Source organism: Gallinula chloropus (genome assembly GCF_964237585.1).
Source record: "Gallinula chloropus genome assembly, chromosome: Z".
NCBI lineage: Eukaryota > Metazoa > Chordata > Aves > Gruiformes > Rallidae > Gallinula > Gallinula chloropus.
The window spans coordinates 87,819,446-87,837,917 of NC_140089.1; the positions used below are offsets into that span (position 1 = coordinate 87,819,446).

The 18,472-nt window shown below is 55.2% G+C and overlaps 2 protein-coding genes across 2 annotated transcripts; both read right to left on the bottom strand.

The window, feature by feature from the left end:
• Nucleotides 1–5,854: 5,854 nt before the first annotated feature.
• Nucleotides 5,855–9,619, bottom strand: LOC311203979 (UPF0729 protein C18orf32 homolog). The gene is made up of 3 exons (XM_084278792.1): nucleotides 9,589–9,619; nucleotides 7,423–7,675; nucleotides 5,855–6,721 (listed from the first exon to the last, which is right to left on the bottom strand). Exons 2-3 carry the CDS (start codon nucleotides 7,648–7,650, stop codon nucleotides 6,647–6,649), a joined length of 303 nt encoding a protein of 100 aa, XP_084134918.1. The 5' UTR covers nucleotides 7,651–7,675; nucleotides 9,589–9,619; the 3' UTR covers nucleotides 5,855–6,646.
• Nucleotides 9,620–9,807: 188 nt separating this feature from the next.
• RPL17 (ribosomal protein L17) lies at nucleotides 9,808–16,598 on the bottom strand. The gene is made up of 7 exons (XM_084278855.1): nucleotides 16,541–16,598; nucleotides 16,168–16,220; nucleotides 15,987–16,027; nucleotides 14,818–14,952; nucleotides 12,329–12,427; nucleotides 11,731–11,922; nucleotides 9,808–9,897 (listed from the first exon to the last, which is right to left on the bottom strand). The coding sequence occupies exons 2-7, from the start codon at nucleotides 16,205–16,207 to the stop codon at nucleotides 9,850–9,852; spliced, it is 555 nt and encodes a 184-aa protein (XP_084134981.1). The 5' UTR covers nucleotides 16,208–16,220; nucleotides 16,541–16,598; the 3' UTR covers nucleotides 9,808–9,849.
• Between the last annotated feature and the right edge of the window lie 1,874 nt (nucleotides 16,599–18,472).

Sequence of the window (18,472 nt, forward strand, 5' to 3'; positions counted from 1 at the left end):
CCGCCTCCCGCCGCGCATGCGCGCAGCCCCCCCTTCCCCGGCCGTGCCCCTCGCAGGCAGCCCCTCCCGCCGCCGCGGGGCACGCTGGGAAGTGTAGTCCGGCGCCCAGAGGCCCCGCCCGCCCCAGGCGGGACCGGCCTCCCGCCGCCGGTCGCGCTCCTCCGGGCGAGCCCGGCATAGGCAGGGGCTGCTCGAGCTCCCCTGCGGGCCGACGGGCCGCCCGCCTTTGCAGCCCGCGGCAGCCCCAGGAACCGGAGGAGGCGGGAGCCGAGGGCTCGACGCAGCCGCAAGCGCGCCCGGGAGAACCGGCGGCCCCCGGGCCGGTGGCAGCAGCGCCGAGGCCGGGGCAGGGGCCGCCCCCCGCGCCGGGCGCGTCTGGGGCCCGGGCGAGAGGCGTCGGCTGGGGCGGGGAGCGCTGGGGTGCAGCGGGGCGGCCGGGATGCAGCGCGGCGCCGGAAGGCGGCATTGGCACTGCAGGGGGAGGGGAGGGGAAGCCGAGCCAGCCGCAGCGATGCTGACCAGCCGGAGGGGTGGGCGCTGCTGAGCCCAGGGAGGGGCAGGGCTGGGGCTGTGGGAACCCCAGGCCTGGGAGAAGAGCTCCTGGAGAGCAGCCCTGCTGAGAAGGCCCTGGGGGTCCTGGGGGAGGAGGAACCTCCCCTGAGCTGAGCCAGCAGTGGCTCTGGCAGCTGGCAAGGGCGATGGGATCCTGGGCTCCATCAGCAGAGGGGTGGCAGCAGGGACAGGGAGGGGATTGTCCCTCTCTGCTCTGCCCTCCTGAGGCCCCAGCTGGAATCTCCCCTTGGTGAATCCATACTGACTGCTCCTCATGACCTTCTTCTCTTCCAACTGCTTGGAGATGGCATCCAGAACAAGCTGTTCCATCACCTTTCCAGGGACGAAGATGAGGCTGACTGACCTATAGTTGCTGGGATGCTCCTTCTTGATCTTTTTAAAGACCAGAGTGACATTGGCTGTTCTCCAGTCTCCAGGCACTTCTCCTGCTCTCCAAGACCATCAGCATCACGTCGAGCTTCTCATGCACCAGCACCCCAACGTCCTTCTCTGCAGGGCTGCTCTCTAGCGCATCATCTCGCAGCCTGGATTGATGTGAGGATTGCCCCAACCCAAGTGCAAGACCTTGTGCTTGTTCTGGTTGAACCTCATGAGGTTCACATGGTCCCACTTCTCCAGCTTGTCCAGGTCCCTCCCCTTGCCACCACCCAGCTACCTGTGCAAACCAACACGTGGGAGGTATCGTATCACATACAGACCATCCCATGAAGAAAAGATATTTGAAAATCACTGAATTGACTGTTGTATTTTTTTCAACTACTTTCAAAAATCGTTTGATTTCCTGATCCTTCCCCAGTAGCATTTAAACAGAACCAGGCAGCTTTAATGCTGGAGACTCAGGACTAGGCTTGCAGAAGTGCTTTGGTCCCTAAAGACGCTGAAGTCTGTGATTTTCTGAAAGTCCTCCATGTAAATGAAGCTGCTCCTTGCTCTAGTAAATTTTGGTAGCTGTCTGCCTGATGCCGTCAGGTGCCAGACCCCGGGTGTAAATCCTGCTTCTGGTGAGTAACAGACCCACGTGGATTTTTCCCAGTTAAATTGAATGTATTCGATATATATTGTTCACTCCTATAAGGGTTTCCTTAATTTCTGGCTACTTACTCTTCCTGAAGGTCTGTGCATCTCTTTGCATCCCAGCAGATGATCGCCTGCACCTCTGCCCTGGCTCAGGAGTCTGTTTCTTCCCCCTAATTTTTAAGTTAACATTTCACTTATCTGTTGACAGTACAATAGGATTATTGACCCGTTCTTGGAAAAGAACAGGAACAGACAACCTCCTGGCAGGACTCCCAGTGAAGTGCCTCACTGGGGAAGATTCTGCTGCTGTAGATGACTCGTGTCAGTGTTTAACTGTGCTCAAGCACAGCCCTGTTCAGCCACCAGCCTGATTTCCTGCACCGTTTATTGTCCCTGTCCATGTGGTGAGGGGCTGGAACAGGCTGCCCAGAGAGGTAGTGGATTCCCCGTCCCTGGGGGTGTTCAAGGCCAGGTTGGATGGGGCCCTGGGCAACCTTGTATAGCTCCAGGCCTGGAGGTTGGTGTCCCTGCCTGTGGCAGGGGGTTTGGAGCTCTGTGACCCTTGGGGTCCCTTCCAACCCAGACCATTCTATGATTCTATGATTCTATGTCCAATGCACTTTCCTCCTACAACAACAGCCTAAATAAAGCAATTATGTACACTTTCTAAACCAGTTGCACACCTTGGCAGATTAAAGCACCCCCAGCTCAGCTCTACATCTTCCTCCTCATCACATTCACAGCTCTGGCAGGTGACTCTGTTACTCCAAAGCATCCTCCTTATCAGGTGCCCAATGCTTTAAGACAGAAGCTGAGGTTACCTGCCCCTGGCCAGGGAGCACAGCAGAAGGGACCACCTTGTCAGCAGTGCTTGCAGTGTAGGAACACACAGGCATGTTCAGCCACACACCTGCAATGACTCTTTTTTCAACTATCTTTGAACTGTCACAGAATCACAGGAGCTCCTGAGTTGGGAGGGACCCGTAAGGGTCATCAGGTCCCACTCCTGGCTCCACGCAGGGCCAGCCAAGGACATCCAGCCCTCAGTGTCTTTTGCCATGAGGAATGTGGGGGCAGAAGGGACGACGATACCAGTTTAGTAAGGAGAGCCACTGATGGATTTCCCACTGATGGCCTCTAGGGTCGCTGAAAGCCGGCCTGTTCCATTCCCATGTCATACACGAACCCAGTTGATGGGTGGCAGGGCTGAGCTTATGCTCACCCCTGATTGCTTTCCGTGCCCCAGGCTTCCTTCACCCTTCCGCACTCCGTCTTGCCCAGCCCCCATGTATCACAACTCAGTGTTTACTCTTCTAGCGTGGGGAACGAGGCGGTTCCAGCATGGGCTGCAGCCTGACCATCGCTTCAGCTGATCTAATTCTGCACCAGAAAAGCAAAGCTGCTTTGTTTCTCCTCCTGCTTTCCAGCTGGGCTGTCCCCTGACTCACAGCCCCGGGACACGTGTGCGTATTTAGTGCTCACAGCAGCACAGCTGGGAACACAGACCCAGAAAAGGAGCCCCTTACAACTTCCTGGATGTCAGATTTAAGAGCAGGAACTCGTGGGAGCAGAGGAATTTACCATGAGGGGTGACTGGTTTAGAAAACTCAATCCACCACCGCAAAGGTCACATCCACCTTTTATCCATTTAAGCTCTCATGGATGAAGGGAATGATTTATTGCAGCAATACAGGCAAAATACACAAAGATGGGGAGGACAAAAGAGACCAGAAACTAGCATGGTCTCTGTCCCATGCTTCTGCACTCCAATGATAGAATCACAGAATCATGAAGGTTGGAAAGGTCTCCAAGAGCATCTGATCCAACCACACACCCCCCACACTACCCCTTTTACTAACCCATGTCCCTACGTGCCTCATCCAACCTTCCCTTGAACACCCCGAGCGACAGTGACTCCACCACCTCCCTGGGCAGCCCCTTCCAATGCCCAATTGCTCTTCCTGAGAAGAAATGTCTCCTCATTTCCAACCTGACCCTCCCCTGGTGCAGCCTGCAGCCCTTCCCTCTCATCCTGTCCCTGGTTATCTGGGAGAAGAGGCTGAGCCCCAGCTCCCCACAGCCTCCTGTCAGGGAGTTGGAGAGAGAGATAAGGTCTCCCCTCAGCCTCCTCTTCTCCAGGCTGAACAGTCCCAGTTTTCTCAGCTTCTCCCCATCAGATTTGTGTCCCAGCCCCTTCCCCATCTCTGTTGTCCTTCTCTGGACACGCTCCAGGGCCTTGATGTGTTTCCTGTAGAGAGGGGCCCAAACCTGAACCCAGCACTCAAGGTGGGGGCCTCACCAGAGCTGAGCTCAGGGTGATGATCAGCTCCCCAGACCTACTGGCCACTCTATTCCTGATCCAAGCCAGGATGCTGTTGGCCTTCTTGGCCAACTGGGCAACCTGCTGGCTCACGTTCAGGCGAGTGTCAATCAACACCCCCAGGTGCTTTTCCTCTGTGCAGCTCTCCAGCCACTCTGCCCCAAGCCTGGAGCGCTGCCTGGGGTTGTTCTGACCAAAGTGCAGGACCTGGCACTTCACCCCACTGGCCTCTGCCCATCGATCCAGCCAGTCCAGGTCCCTCTGCAGAGCCTTCCTACCCTCTGGCAGATCGACACTTCCCTCTAAGTTGGTGTCATCTGCAAACTTCCCGAGGGTGCACTCAGTTTCCTCATCCCACTCATCAATAAAGGTACTAAAGAGGATGGGCCCCAGCACTGAGCCCTGGGGAACACCACTTGTGACCAGCCTCCAGCTGGATTTAGCTCCATTCACCACCACTCTCTGGGCCCAGCAGAGCCAGTTTTTAGCCCAGGGAAGAGTGTACCTGTCCAAGCCATGGGCTGCCAGCTTCTCCTGGAGAATACTGCTTGGGGAACTGTCTTTGCTGAAGTCAAGGCAGACTACCCCAACAGCCTTCCCCTCATCCACCAGGAGGGTCACCTGGTCACAGGAGATGAGGTTGGGCAGGCAGGCCCTGCCTGTCATGAACCTGTGCTGGCTGGGCCTGGTCCCCAGGCTGTCACTTCCTTGCTCTGTGATTGCCCACAGGATGACTTGCTCCATAATCTTCCCCCCAGCACCGAGGTCAGGCTAACAAACATGCCTCTGGTTCCCTAGACCTTCCCTAGGCCCTTTCCTATAGATGGGCATCACGTTAGCAAGGCTCCAGGCATCTGGTACCTCTCCAGCTGCTGATAGATGATGGGAGAGGGGCTTGGCAATCACATCAGCCCACTCCCTCAGCACTCTGGGGTGGATCCCATGTAGCTCCATGGACTTGGGACAGCCCAGGCGGAGTAGTAGGTCTGTAACTGTTTTGACATCAGCTTTTCTCCACTCCCTGTCCCAGCCCTCCAGGTCAGGAGGCCGAGTACCCCAAGAATAACCAGTCTGACTGCTGAAGACAGACGTAGAGGTGGCATTGTGAGTCTCCACCTTTCCCTGCCTGTCAGCTGACCCACAATATGCTATCTGTGAGCACAGTTACTACTGCTAGCTGTTACTGTAGGATTACACCACCTGCAGCATAACAGACCCTGCTTCTGATATCACAAAGCTGCTCTGCCAGCCCAGGAGAAAGCTGCATCTGTGCCACGCTGATCCAAGGGGTGTTGGCTATGCTTCAAAGATGACTAAACAGTAACACCAAATTCACTTCCCAATAGACCAGCTCACAAAGAGGGGAAGCAAACAATATGAGGGAACATCTTCCTGTGAGTTCTCAGCAATTCAGCTCTCTCCAGAAGTACCAGCCACAGTGAGGGGGGCTTGATATCCCGACCTGACGAAACTGGGTGGTGGGAGGAAGGGATATGCCTCTCCAGAGGCATCTGACAGGCATCAGACATGTCTGGAATAATTAGTGTCAGGTAGGAGAATACATGTTTGTAAGAACAAAGCTGGACCTCTGACTGCATATATAGAAAGGTATTTTGGAAACATGATAAATCCTGAATACCCACCCCAAAAAACTTCACTGGAATCACCTGGTTTTGCATCTTTCTAAGAGCTTGGCAGAGAGGACAAAGCAGGAGGTAACACTTCTACCCTGTACCAAGGGACATCTAAAGCACTTCACAGCTGCAGCACCATGTGGGGATGCCAGCCAGTCCCAGGGCACATCTTCCCAGGAGGAGGCAAAGCTGCAGCTCCCTCTGTCCAGTCAGTAGTTCGGGATCTCCTCCTGCCTGCCCACAGCTTTTATAAGATTTTATTACCTCCTTAGGTATTTGTGGCTCAGAAACTGACACAGAGCAACATCCCTTTCAGTAAAACCCCAGTTTATTATAATTCAAATTACACAAGCATGGTAAAGAGGTTTTTAGCTGGAATTAACATTTTTTAAATAATTTTTTTAAGAGACAGAACTGCATTTTGAAACCACCACCACCAACAGAATATAAAGCGACGATTCTCTTGCATCATTCCCCTGCTGCTCCTCTCCAGGAAAGAAAGGCACAACGTTTCAAAGTTAAAAAAAAAACCAACCAAAACCAACCCCAAAACATTAACAGAAGTGCCAAATCAAGACTTTTTCAGTAAGCCAAGTAGATCCTGCACACAGCGTTAATTCCTTTAGCTCACCCACAGATCTGACAAGAAAGATCCATATTCCTTGTCATTTAACCACGATGCCACAACGCAAGTCATGGCTGTCTAGCAAGGTCAGCCAGTAGAACAAGGTCTAGCAAGTAGAACAGCTACAACTTTTAAGGGGAAAGCCCAAAGAATTGCACTAGCAGCTAGGGAAACTAAGATGCTGAGGCGCATTTACTGCCCAAAGCTGGACCCATCCAAAAGTTATTTAACCTAGACTCTAATCGCAGCTGATGGATTGCAAATGGAAAGTGGTTCCACTGAGGGAAACAAAGAACTTCAGTTTTCAATCGTTTTAAATTAAGAAAATGTGCTAGCTGCTGTTTCAGCAGCAGTGGGGGGTCGGTGGTGGAGGAAGGGAGGGTTACTCAGCTAACGTGTGCAAAGAAAGAGGTCTCCGAGTGAGAGAAGTATCCCCAATTCATACTGGACACAAGGAAGCAAGATCCACAAATTCCTTTAATCCATTTTCTTGTCAGGAACTCCGGTGGATCTCTTCGCAGCGATCCCATTCGCCACCCCGTTGCTTTCCAGCTGCAGACAAGAGACAGCGCGGTTAGGGAGGCATCAGAACGTTCTCCACGCCCAAACAGGGACCACTCGTGATGAAAAAGGGGCTTTTAGGAGCAAGAGCAGTGAGGATACACAAAGAAACCCACAGCAGGAGCCAAAGTGGGATGTCCCTTTAGAGCTACACCCCATCACTGCTTTGGTGGCAGGAGGGGAGGGAACAAGGGCAGGGGCAACACAACAATCTTGTGAGTTTCCTTCAAGGAGACAAGCAGAAAACACGTGATTTAACACACACACAGAGTGTTTTGCCCCACTATGAGTGGTAGGGCTGGCTGGAGAGAGCTGTTTTGTTGTTGTGTTTGGGTTTTTTTTAGTTCTGCTTCACACATCTGGCATGACACACCGATTATTTGACCTCTTCCTTCTCTGAAATAGTTAAAAACCTCTTGAAAAACAACCCAACCCAAACCTGCTTCAGGGAACAGGTACAACTCTTATCCCTCCCCAGATCCACCAGCAGCTCTCTTGGAGCAACTCTTTCACCAGCTCAGCACCAGTAACTCCCTTTTGTAGGAAAAAAACCCACAAACTCCCCAAAATAACCATAAAAGGGCGTGCAAAAGCACCTATTTATGAACTGTTTGTGCAGGGCCCGCTGTGAACGACTGCTGGGTGCTCTGTCTGGAGCTCCCCTCATTAGCTGCACGCTGATTAGCTCTTACTTTGTAAACTCCAGGCTCATCCTCCTGATCTCCTTCCGTGCCTGAAGGTGCCCCTGGGTTCTTGGCGCTGCCCCCCTGGCCCTGTCTTGTGTCTGTGGTTTCCTGCACGGCTCTCTTGGGCCACACGCGCTTGATGAAGGGCGCGATGACGGGGTAGATGTAGGGCTCCAGGAACTTCTTGTAGACCCAGAGGAGAACGGGGATGACGATGCAGGGAATGCACACCATGGCTTCCTCTTCTCCTGTGACAGAGCTGGTGGGGGAGGCGGGGAGGGAAAGCCCAGAGTAGTGTCAATATACCATGTGCATCAGGAGGAGTGTGGGCAGCAGGTGACAGGAGGGGATCCTCCCCCTCTGCTCTGCCCTGCTCAGGCCCCACCTGGAGTGTTGTGGCCAGTTCTGGGCTCCCTGGGATCAAACAGACAGGGATCTCCTGGAGAGAGTCCAGAGAGAAGGGCTACTGCACCTTCAGGCACAGAAGATGATTAAGGGCCCAGAGCATCTCCCCTGTGAGGAAAGGCTGAGTAAGTTGGGACTGTTCAGCCTTGAGAAGAGAAGACTAAGGGGGGACCTAATTAAAGTCTATAATTATCTGAAGCAGGGGATGCAAGGGGAATCAGCCAGCCCCTTTTCAGTGGTCTGTGGGGATAGGACAAGGGGCAATGGCTGCGAGTTGGAACACAGGGAGTTCCACACCAACATGTGGAAAAACTTTTCCCCAGTGAGGGTGAGGGAGCCCTGGGACAGGCTGCCCAGGGGGTGTGGAATCTCCTTCTCTGGAGAGATTCAAGACCCACCTGGACACCTATCTGAGTGCCCTGTCCTAGGGACCCTGCTTTGGCAGGGGGTTGGACCCGATGATCTCTGGAGGTCCCTTCCAACCCCTGTGATTCTGTGATTCTATTCTATGATTCTATGTGCTAAGGAAACACCTTAAACAAGGATTGCAGCTTGTAACTAGACAGAAAAGATTCTTTGATAACAAAGCAAAAGCTTCAAAAATGCCAAGTCTTCAACAACAATCAGGGAAACGTTCTCAGTGTTTAAAAGGAGGAAAAAAAAGGTGCAGAGTTTGCATTAAGTCATTAAGTCATCGTTCCACAGTGGGAACACAGAGAAGCACCTTCAGAAAGTGAAAGTAGAGCTGCTGACACTATCCCAGTTCTTACTGCACTGCAACAGAGAGGGGAAAAGGTTTGGATTTCTCTTTCTTGGTGAAGGGGCTGGAGCACAAGGCCTGTGAGGGGCGGCTGAGGGAGCTGGGATGTTTATTCTGGAGAAGAGGAGGCTGAGGGGAGAGCTCATCGCTCTCTGCAGCTCCCTGCAAGGCGGGTGCAGAGATGTCAGGTCGGTCTCTTCTCTCTGTGTGACAAGTGACAGGATGAGAGGAAATGGCTTAAAATTGCCCCAGGGGAGATTTAGGTCAGAGATCAGAAGAATTTCTGTACTGAAAGGGCTGTCGGGGGTTGGGACAGGCTGCCCAGGCAGGTGTTAGTGTCACCATCCCTGGCGTGTGGATGTGGTGCTCGGGGATGTGGCCTGGAGAGGGGCTGGGCAGGGTCAGGCTGCGGTTGGACTCGATGATCTGAAGGGTCCCCTCCAACCCAGGCGATTCTGAGTCTGTCATTCCCTTCCCATGCGAGGTGATGTTAAACCGCGGGACCCGAACGCAGCTCCCGGGCTGCCAGTGCCGAGGGACAGGTCAGGGAGCAGAGGGAACCGCATCCTCATCCGGAGAAGGTCAGAGGTTAATTCCAACCAGCTCACACCCCACCCTGCCCCCCGGTGCCACGCAGGCAGCCAAACCGCCCGAGGGTCACCCCTCCCCTCCCTCCCAAAACGCGGGGGGTGGGCAGCTCTCGGGGGTCGCGGGCAGAGCCGGTGGGGCTCGGGAGCCCCGTCGGGCGCATCACGCTCGGCTGCGCAGCACCAACGGCCCCCGCTAACCACCCGCATCGCTCCCCCCGGCTCTGCTGGCACCCGCAAACCTCCGGGACCGGCCCTGCGCGGGGTTCTGCTGCCAAGGCAGCGCTCCCCGGGCTGGTCCCGCAGGCAGCCCGGCCTCCCGCAGTGGGCAGCAGCATCCCCGCAGCCGCCCTGCGCTGGGCCGGAGGAGCCACGAAGCCCGGGGACGGCGAAAGGGGGTCAAGCCCGCCCCGCACTCACCTCAGCCGGGCGCAACCCTCCGCCTCCCCCGGCTGCCGCAGCGGAAATGAGCCGAGCGCTTCCTCCTCGCAGGCAGCGAGGCTGACGGAGGAGGGGTGATCACCACGTGTCCCCGGCCCCGCCTCCCCCCACCCCCAGGGCCGGAGCACCGCCTCCGCCTAACCCCCATCCCGTGACAGGCCCCGGCCGGGAAAGACACCACACCGCAGGCAGAGAGCACACGATACACCTCAACTGCTTTATTTATGTACAGAGACAGCGCTACTCTCGAGCCATCAGCTTCTGCTTCTTCAGCTTCTTCTGGGAGATCTGGGGGGGGAGAGAAGAGAAGAGGGGAGTGGGACAGTCACAGCAACAGCAACAGAGAGCTTTGGGAACAGGAGGATTCTGCTCTGGAGGAAGCCCCAGGAGCAGCAACATCTCCCAGAGAGCTTCTGCTCTGGAGGAAGCCCCAGGAGCAGCAACATCTCCCAGAGAGCTTTGGGAACGGGAGGATTCTGCTCTGGAGAAAGCCCCAGGAGCAGCAACATCTCCCAGAGAGCTTTGGGAACGGGAGGATTCTGCCCTGGAGGAAGACCCAGGAGCAGCAACATCTCCCAGAGAGCTTCTGCCCTGGAGTAAGCCCCAGGAGCAGCAACATCTCCCAGAGAGCTTTGGGAACGGGAGGATTCTGCCCTGGAGGAAGCCCCAGGAGCAGCAACATCTCCCAGAGAGCTTTGGGAACGGGAGGATTCTGCCCTGGAGGAAGCCCCAGGAGCAGCAACATCTCCCAGAGAGCTTTGGGAACAGGAGGATTCTGCCCTGGAGGAAGCCCCAGGAGCAGCAACATCTCCCAGAGAGCTTTGGGAACGGGAGGATTCTGCCCTGGAGGAAGCCCCAGGAGCAGCAACATCTCCCAGAGAGCTTTGGGAACGGGAGGATTCTGCTCTGGAGGAAGCCCCAGGAGCAGCAACATCTCCCAGAGAGCTTTGGGAACGGGAGGCTTCTGCTCTGGAGGAAGCCCCAGGAGCAGCAACATCTCCCAGAGAGCTTTGGGAACAGGAGGATTCTGCCCTGGAGAAGCCCCAGGAGCAGCAACATCTCCCAGAGAGCTTTGGGAACGGGAGGATTCTGCCCTGGAGAAGCCCCAGGAGCAGCAACATCTCCCAGAGAGCTTTGGGAACGGGAGGATTCTGCTCTGGAGAAAGCCCCAGGAGCAGCAACATCTCCCAGAGAGCTTTGGGAACGGGAGGATTCTGCCCTGGAGGAAGCCCCAGGAGCAGCAACATCTCCCAGAGAGCTTCTGCTCTGGAGGAAGCCCCAGGAGCAGCAACATCTCCCAGAGAGCTTTGGGAACGGGAGGATTCTGCTCTGGAGGAAGCCCCAGGAGCAGCAACATCTCCCAGAGAGCTTTGGGAACGGGAGGATTCTGCTCTGGAGGAAGCCCCAGGAGCAGCAACATCTCCCAGAGAGCTTTGGGAACGGGAGGCTTCTGCTCTGGAGAAAGCCCCAGGAGCAGCAACATCTCCCAGAGAGCTTCTGCCCTGGAGGAAGCCCCAGGATCAGCAACATCTCCCAGAGAGCTTTGGGAACGGGAGGATTCTGCTCTGGAGGAAGCCCCAGGAGCAGCAACATCTCCCAGAGAGCTTTGGGAACGGGAGGATTCTGCTCTGGAGAAAGCCCCAGGAGCAGCAACATCTCCCAGAGAGCTTTGGGAACGGGAGGCTTCTGCTCTGGAGGAAGCCCCAGGAGCAGCAACATCTCCCAGAAAGCTTTGGGAATGGGAGGCTTCTGCTCTGGAGAAAGCCCCAGGATCAGTGGAAATACCCCCACCAACCCCCAGGATGCTCTGAGAACACCACCCCTCTGCGAACTACAGGGAAAGGCATCACACCCCTCAGGAGGGGAGACTGGAATGCTTTCACCACCCCTAGGGGAGAAGCCCCTGGCCAGCGCTCGCTGCCAGCCTTCCTTTCCAGTTCCCAGCACTGAACACCATGGTTGCTCAGAAGTAACTCTTTTTTTTCATGGTTACTCCAAAGGTGTCCTAAGAGATGTCATCACAGCAACCGCTGGGCCCCCAGAACGCGCAGAGCGGCACCGCGCGCGCCTCTTGACGGGGACACTGGAGAGAGAAGTGGGGAGAGATCAGGCAACCCGTACCTTTTTCTTTTGGGCAACCTCCTCCTCAGGCTTGGGAACAATCTGCTCCTTCTCAGTGAGGATCATCTCGATGTGGCAGGGGGAGCTCATGTAGGGGTTGATCCTGCCGTGCGCTCTGTAGGTGCGCCGGCGCATTTTGGGGGCCTTGTTGACCTGGATGTGCTCGATGACTAGAGAATCCACGTCAAGACCCTGGGGTTTAGTGGGGGGAAGAGTAAGATTTGTGACTTTTTTTTTCCCCCCTCCAACTCATTGATTTCTGCAGAGGAAACGTGACTCACCACACGTCTCCCAACACCTGTCACTGCTGGAAAAGAAAATGGTTTTGCCCCGCAGCACCATGGAGCCCAGCAAGCGAGCGCCAGCCCAAGTCATCAACCACCCCTCAGTGTCACACAATGCTGATGGCTCAGAAAGTAAAGAGTTCATTTCATGGTTACTCCAAAGGTGTCCTAAGATCGTCATCACTGCCATCGAGGTCACCGAGGTGCATGGTCAAGGCACAAAGTGTGCGAGGAAGCCATGCTTGAGCTCAGGGCACAGCCAGCCTACCCCGAGCTCGGCACCCAGCCCGCCTTGAGCTGGGCACCTGGCCTACCTTCAGCTCGGCATTGCTCTCTGCATTCTTCAGCATGTGCAGCAGGAACTCTGCGCTTTTCTTTGGCCAGCGCCCCTGCGTCCAGCCCCACTGCTTGGCCTGGAACAGGAAGAAGAGTTGTTGTTATCCTGGTACACTGCTAACCTCTCCCTTCCACCTGCCACCAATGTGTCGTCACAACCCCTTTCGTTAAGGCTGCACAACACAGTCAGTAGATCTGACCACCTATTACATGACCCGGTGTGACTGTTGCTGTGTTGGGATGACAGGAATGCTTTCACAGAATCACAGGATTGTAGGGGTTGGAAGGGACCTAAAGAGATCATCGAGTCCCAGCCCCCTGCCAAAGCAGGTTCCAATGAATGACAAATCCAGCCCAATCTGAAACTGAAAAAAACCCCAAACGGTGACACACACTTAATTTCTCCTGGCTATGTGTTAACCCACAGGTGATATCCCCCCTGCAGACAGCTTGAAGTTAAAGGCATAGTACTTCAGACTTTTTATTTCTTTAAACAAATAAAAAACCCCAAACAAAAATCCCCCATTGCAAACTGTCTCTTCCCACAACAAAATCGATGCTACTTTCAAAAGAGCATTGTAAAGCTCGGTTCATTCATGTCTGCCCAATGCATGATAAACATGAATACAGCCTCAGGGTCCAGGTTGGATACGTGGAACATGAACCAAAAAGGTAGAATTTTCAAAAGGCTGTTTTCCAAATGAACAACTTTGTAAGTCACTGTGGTTTATGTGGTTTACGCTGGAAACTGATCTTCTCTGCTCAGAAGCAAAGCAAGTACTTTTTTTTTATTTATTATTATTCTCAAATATAAATAAGATTTTAAAGACAATATATTTTACAGAACAGAATTTCTGGAAAGCACTTGAACAATAGTAAAACAGCATTTTGTATAAACACAGATAACTACAATACTACAACATAGTTTGCAAACCAAGTGGTTGGATATTTAGATGGCCCTAGATCCTCTTTATTGCAGATTTACATAGAAACTGATGTAAAACAATGACTGAAACCTTCATTCACTCCCACTTTCTTTAGAAAAAAGAACATATGCCAGATATAGCTAGGCAATTCCTGTTCTTTTTCTTTTCTGTAAGCTGGTATCTATGAAGTAGTGAGGTGCCCTAAAGTCACAGGCCATTTCACACTCAGGCCAATCAAACCTGTCATAAAAAGACTAAATCTTTCCTTATCTTTCCCCCCCCCCCCCCCTTTGCTATCTTGATATTAAGTAGTAGTGACTCGGCCAGGGAGTTATTGCTTAGCTCCTATTAGAAGTAAAGGCTGAATGACAAGTGATCCACTGTGGCCTGCAAGATGATTTTAATGGTGACAGATGGTCTGATGACAGCATAAGAACTGGAACTACTCCTCTGTGCTGTGATGCAGCAGGTGGAGGGACATGATGGAGAGGTTTGGAGTTACTAGATTTGATGCTGACTGTGCAAATGGGCCCAAATTATTTTGTGTTGGTCTATCAAACACGTGGCTGGGAACAGAAGTGTCTTCTCTTTATGCAAAAGTTAGCTATCCCAACTGAATGGAAAAAAAGCCCTACACAGCATCCCGAACAAACCCCAAAAGAATGGTCTGGGTTGGAAGGGACTCCAAGGATCATAGATCATAGATCTATCGATCATAGGTCCTTGGGGGCCCTTCCAACCCAGACCATTCTATGATTCTATGATCACAGAGCTCCAACCCCCCTGCCACAGGCAGGGACACCAACCTCCAGGCCTGGAGCTACACAAGGTTGCCCAGGGCCCCAGCCAACCTGGCCTTGAACACCCCCAGGGATGGGGCATCCACCCCCTCACTCCTAAGATAGTGGTTAGTGTGGCCAGCAGGGACAGGGAGGTGACCATCCCCCTGGACTCACCTCTGGTGAGGCTGTACCTCAAATCCTGGCTTCAGGTTTGAGCCCCTCACTCCCAGACAGACACTGAGGACCTGGAGTTTGTCCAGAGAAGGACAACAGAGATGGGGAAGGGTCTGGGACACAAATCTGATGGGGAGAAGCTGAGGAAACTGGGACTGTTCAGTCTGGAGAAGAGAAGGCTGAGGGGAGACCTTGTCTCTCTCTCCACCTCCCTGACAGGAGGTTGTGGTGAGCTGGGGCTCAGCCTCTTCTCCCAGATAACCAGGGACAGGATGAGAGGGAATGGCTGCAGGCTGCACCAGGGGAGGGTCAGGTTGGAAATGAGGAGACATTTCTGCTCAGGAAGAGCAGTTGGGCATTGGAAGGGGCTGCCCAGGGAGGTGGTGGAGTCACCAACCCTTGGGGTGTTCAAGGGAAGGTTGGATGAGGACATGGGTTAGCAACAGGGGTGGTTTGGAGACCCTCCCAACCTTCATGATTCTGTGATTACGCAAGACACCACCCTCCACATGGCCTCACCCTCACCTCTTCTTTCTCCCTTAGCCATTCAAAGCGTCCCCCTCACGTTTCCCCCCCCAGCCTTACCTGGGCACATCTCCCCACTCCCCCGTTGTAGCGGCGGAAGGGGACGCACTGCTTCTTCAGGGTGACATCCTTCAGGTACTTGGTGGCCTTGCGGATGTGCATGCCCTTGATGGCCTGCGCTGTCTCACGGGTGTTCTAGCGGCACAGAGCGCAGCAAAGCCCCTGTTAACACACCTCACCCAGCCACAGTGGGAGCAAAAACACTCTTCGCTCTTTCCCAGCCTCCAGCCTCTTTTGCTACCAGCTCACTTTAGAAGAGGCACTCGCACACAGCCCCCAAAACATCAAATACAATGATTACTAACACTCTTTTTGTTGTTTTTTTTTCCTTTTCTAACCCTTGCTACCACTTTCATCACTGAACATGCGGCTCCCACACACCTCAGGGCTTGTTTTGCTTAGCACTTTGCCTTTCTCCAAGCAGCAAAGCAGGAGCTGAAGCATTTATCCATTCCCTGTTGCTTATCTGCCCACTAACTCAAAACAAGCCTGCCCAGGAACTCAAAACAAAAACTCCAAAAAAGGAAACAAATCAAGGATAAAGCCTCAGTACTTAAGGCAAACCAAGCGCGGAAGTTAAGAATAACCCTGATCATGCTTAACTACAGCAAAACAGCCACCCAGAGCCAGCCAAGTCTCACCTCATCCACATCAAATGACACCCAGGGGGGGAAGTGACCTACATAGCTCTGCCTCTGTGACAAGACCCAGACCCAGACCCAGACCCAGACCCAGACCCAGACCCAGACCCAGACCCAGACCCAGACCCAGACCCAGACCCAGACCCAGACCCAGACCCAGACCCAGACCCAGACCCAGACCCAGACCCCGCCTCCCCGCCTCCCCTCCCAAGGCTTTTCAAGGGGAAAGCTCTGTCTGCGCGCTTCCCCGCCCACGCCTGCGCCTGGCAGCGGGCCCGAGCCCGGCCCACAGCAGCAGAAAAAAAGGGAAGGAGGCACCCTGAAACAACAGCACCGAATCCCCGGCGCCATCTCTTGCTGAGGGGCTGGCTACAACCGCCTCTGGGCCGCCTGGGAAGACCCGCATGTGGCGGGCAGCCCGGTCCCCAACACCACCCCCACCCCCCCCACCTCACCCCATCCCCCCCCTCCCAACGCGATGGGGGCGCGGAGGGGGAGCAGAAGAGACGCTGCCTGCTTCCTCCCTACCTTGAAATGCACCCGCAGGTTGGATCCCCGTGACTTGCATGCTGCGGAAAGAGGAGATCCCCCCCTTTTAGGAGCAGAACAGACACCCACAGGCCTCACCCCCTCACCCCACTCCCTCCCCCCCCCCCCCCCCCCCGATATCCCTGCTGTCTCCACCCTGCCCCAGGCCAAAGGGACTCACATTTGGTGGGGTTCTCTGGGTCCAGGGAGTAACGCACCATTTCCAGGCGTTAGCTAAAATAGATAATAGAGATAATAGATAATGAGAGGAGGGGGAGTGCTGCAGAGGCTGGGGGGGGGAGCCCCGGGACTGCCATGGGAGGCCCTGGAGCCTCACAGCCCAGCCTGAAGGCGGTCTGAGGGAGCCATCACTGCCTGCCGTTGGGGCCCTCACCCCCTCCAGACCCCCTCTCCCCCTTCCCCCGGCGCCATCCCCCCAAATACTGAGAGCCCCCACCGAGGGGGGCCAACCCCCCGCCTCCCCAGCGCTCCCCATGGGCTCCCCAGGCGGGATGGGGCCGGATTGTGATGGGGGCTCAGCCAACGCGTCCTACCTCACCCCAAGGCAGCAACCAGAAGGGAAAGAGCAAGGGACGCCGGGTGCCACGAGACCCGCCCACGCCGGCAATGGGCGGGGCATCCCCCGTCTGACGTCACGGAGTTATCTAACCGGCCAGAGGGCGAGCAGCTCCTCGCTGTGGCTACAGGGCGCCGCCCAGCGCCGACCGGCCCCAGGTGCCCCCCAGGCAGCCTGCGCTGCGCCCCTGTGCGCGGGTCCCCCCGCCAGAGCTGAGGGGAGACCCCCGCTTGCGTGCGCTGCCCTGGAGGGGGCGCTGTTCATACTGGGGAGGTGCTGGTCCGCGGGGTTGGTACCTGCTCCCTACGCTCATGGCCGCTGGGGGGAGCCCGCGGCCCGGGGGGCAGCTGAGGGTGGGGGGGGAGGAGCCCTGGACGGCCCCCGCCGCGCCCCTGTTTGCAGTGAAGTAAAATAAAATCCCAGTGAAACTGTCAAAAGCGCGGGAAATAGAAACGAATAGAATCACAGAATCAATCACAGAGTGGGCTGGGTTGGGAGGGACCCCAAGGGTCACAGAGCTCCAACCCCCCTGCCACAGGCAGGGACACCAACCTCCAGGCCTGGAGCTACACAAGGTTGCCCAGGGCCCCAGCCAACCTGGCCTTGAACACCCCCAGGGATGGGGCACCCACCCCCTCTCTGGGCAGCCTGTTCCAGCCCCTCACCACTCTCTCTGTATAAAACTTCCCCCTAATATCTAATCTAAACCTTCCCTCCTTTAGCTTTAGTCCATTCCCCCTTGTCCTGCCATTATCTGCTCTTTTAAAAAGTCGAATCCCCTCCTGCCTATAAGCTCCCTTCAGGGACTGGGAGGCTGCAATGAGGTCCCCCTGCAGCCTTCTCTTCTCCAGGCTGAACAAGCCCAGTTCCCTCAGCCTCTCTTTGTAGGGCAGGTGCTCCAGCCCTCTAATCATCCTTGTGGCTCCTCTGAACCCTCTCCAACAGTTCCACATCCTTCTTGTATTGGGGGCCCCAGCTCTGGACACAGGACTCCAGATGGGGCCTCAGGAGGGCAGAGCAGAGAGGGACAATCCCCTCCCTGTCCCTGCTGGCCACTCCTCTGCTGATGGAGCCCAGGATCCCATGGCCCTACGAGCTGCAAGAGCCACTGCTGGCTCATGTCAAGCTTCTCATCCACCACAATCCCCAGGTCCTTCTCAGCAGGGCTGCTCTCCAGGAGCTCTTCTCCCGGTCTGTATCTGTGTCTGGGATTCTTCCGTCCCCAGTGCAACCCCTGACACTTGGCAGTGTTGAACCTCATTAGGTTCCCTCTGGCCCATCTTTCCAGCCTGTCAAGATCCCTCTGGATGGCTCCTTTCCTTCTGGGGTGTCGACCACACCACTCAGCTTGGTGTCATCCGCAAACTTGCTGAGGGTGCACTCAATTCCATCATCGATGTCACTGATAAAGATGTTCAAGAGCACCGGTCCCAAGACAGACCCCTGGGGGACCCCGCTTGTCACCGGCCTCCACCTGGACATAGACCCATTGACCACCACCCTTTGTCAACCAGTTTCTTATCCACTGGATGGTCCACCCATCAAATCCACTTCTCTCCAATTTAGAGACAAGGATGTGGTGGGGGACTGTGTCAAAGGCCTTGCACAAGTCCAAGTAGATGACATCGGTTCCTTCCCTTTGTCACCCGATGCTGTCAGTCCACCAGAGAAGGTCACCAGACTGGTGAGGCACGACCTTCCCTTGGTGAAGCCGTGCTGGCTACTCCAGATCACATGCTCTTCCCTCATGGGCTCCAACATGTCACCCAGGAGGATCTGTCCCATGATCTTCCCAGGCACAGAGGTGAGGCTCACCAGCCTGTAATTCCCTGGGTCTTCCTTGCTCCCTTTTTTATAAATGGGAGTGATGTGACCTTTTTTCCAATCCCCAGGGACCTCTCCTGACAGC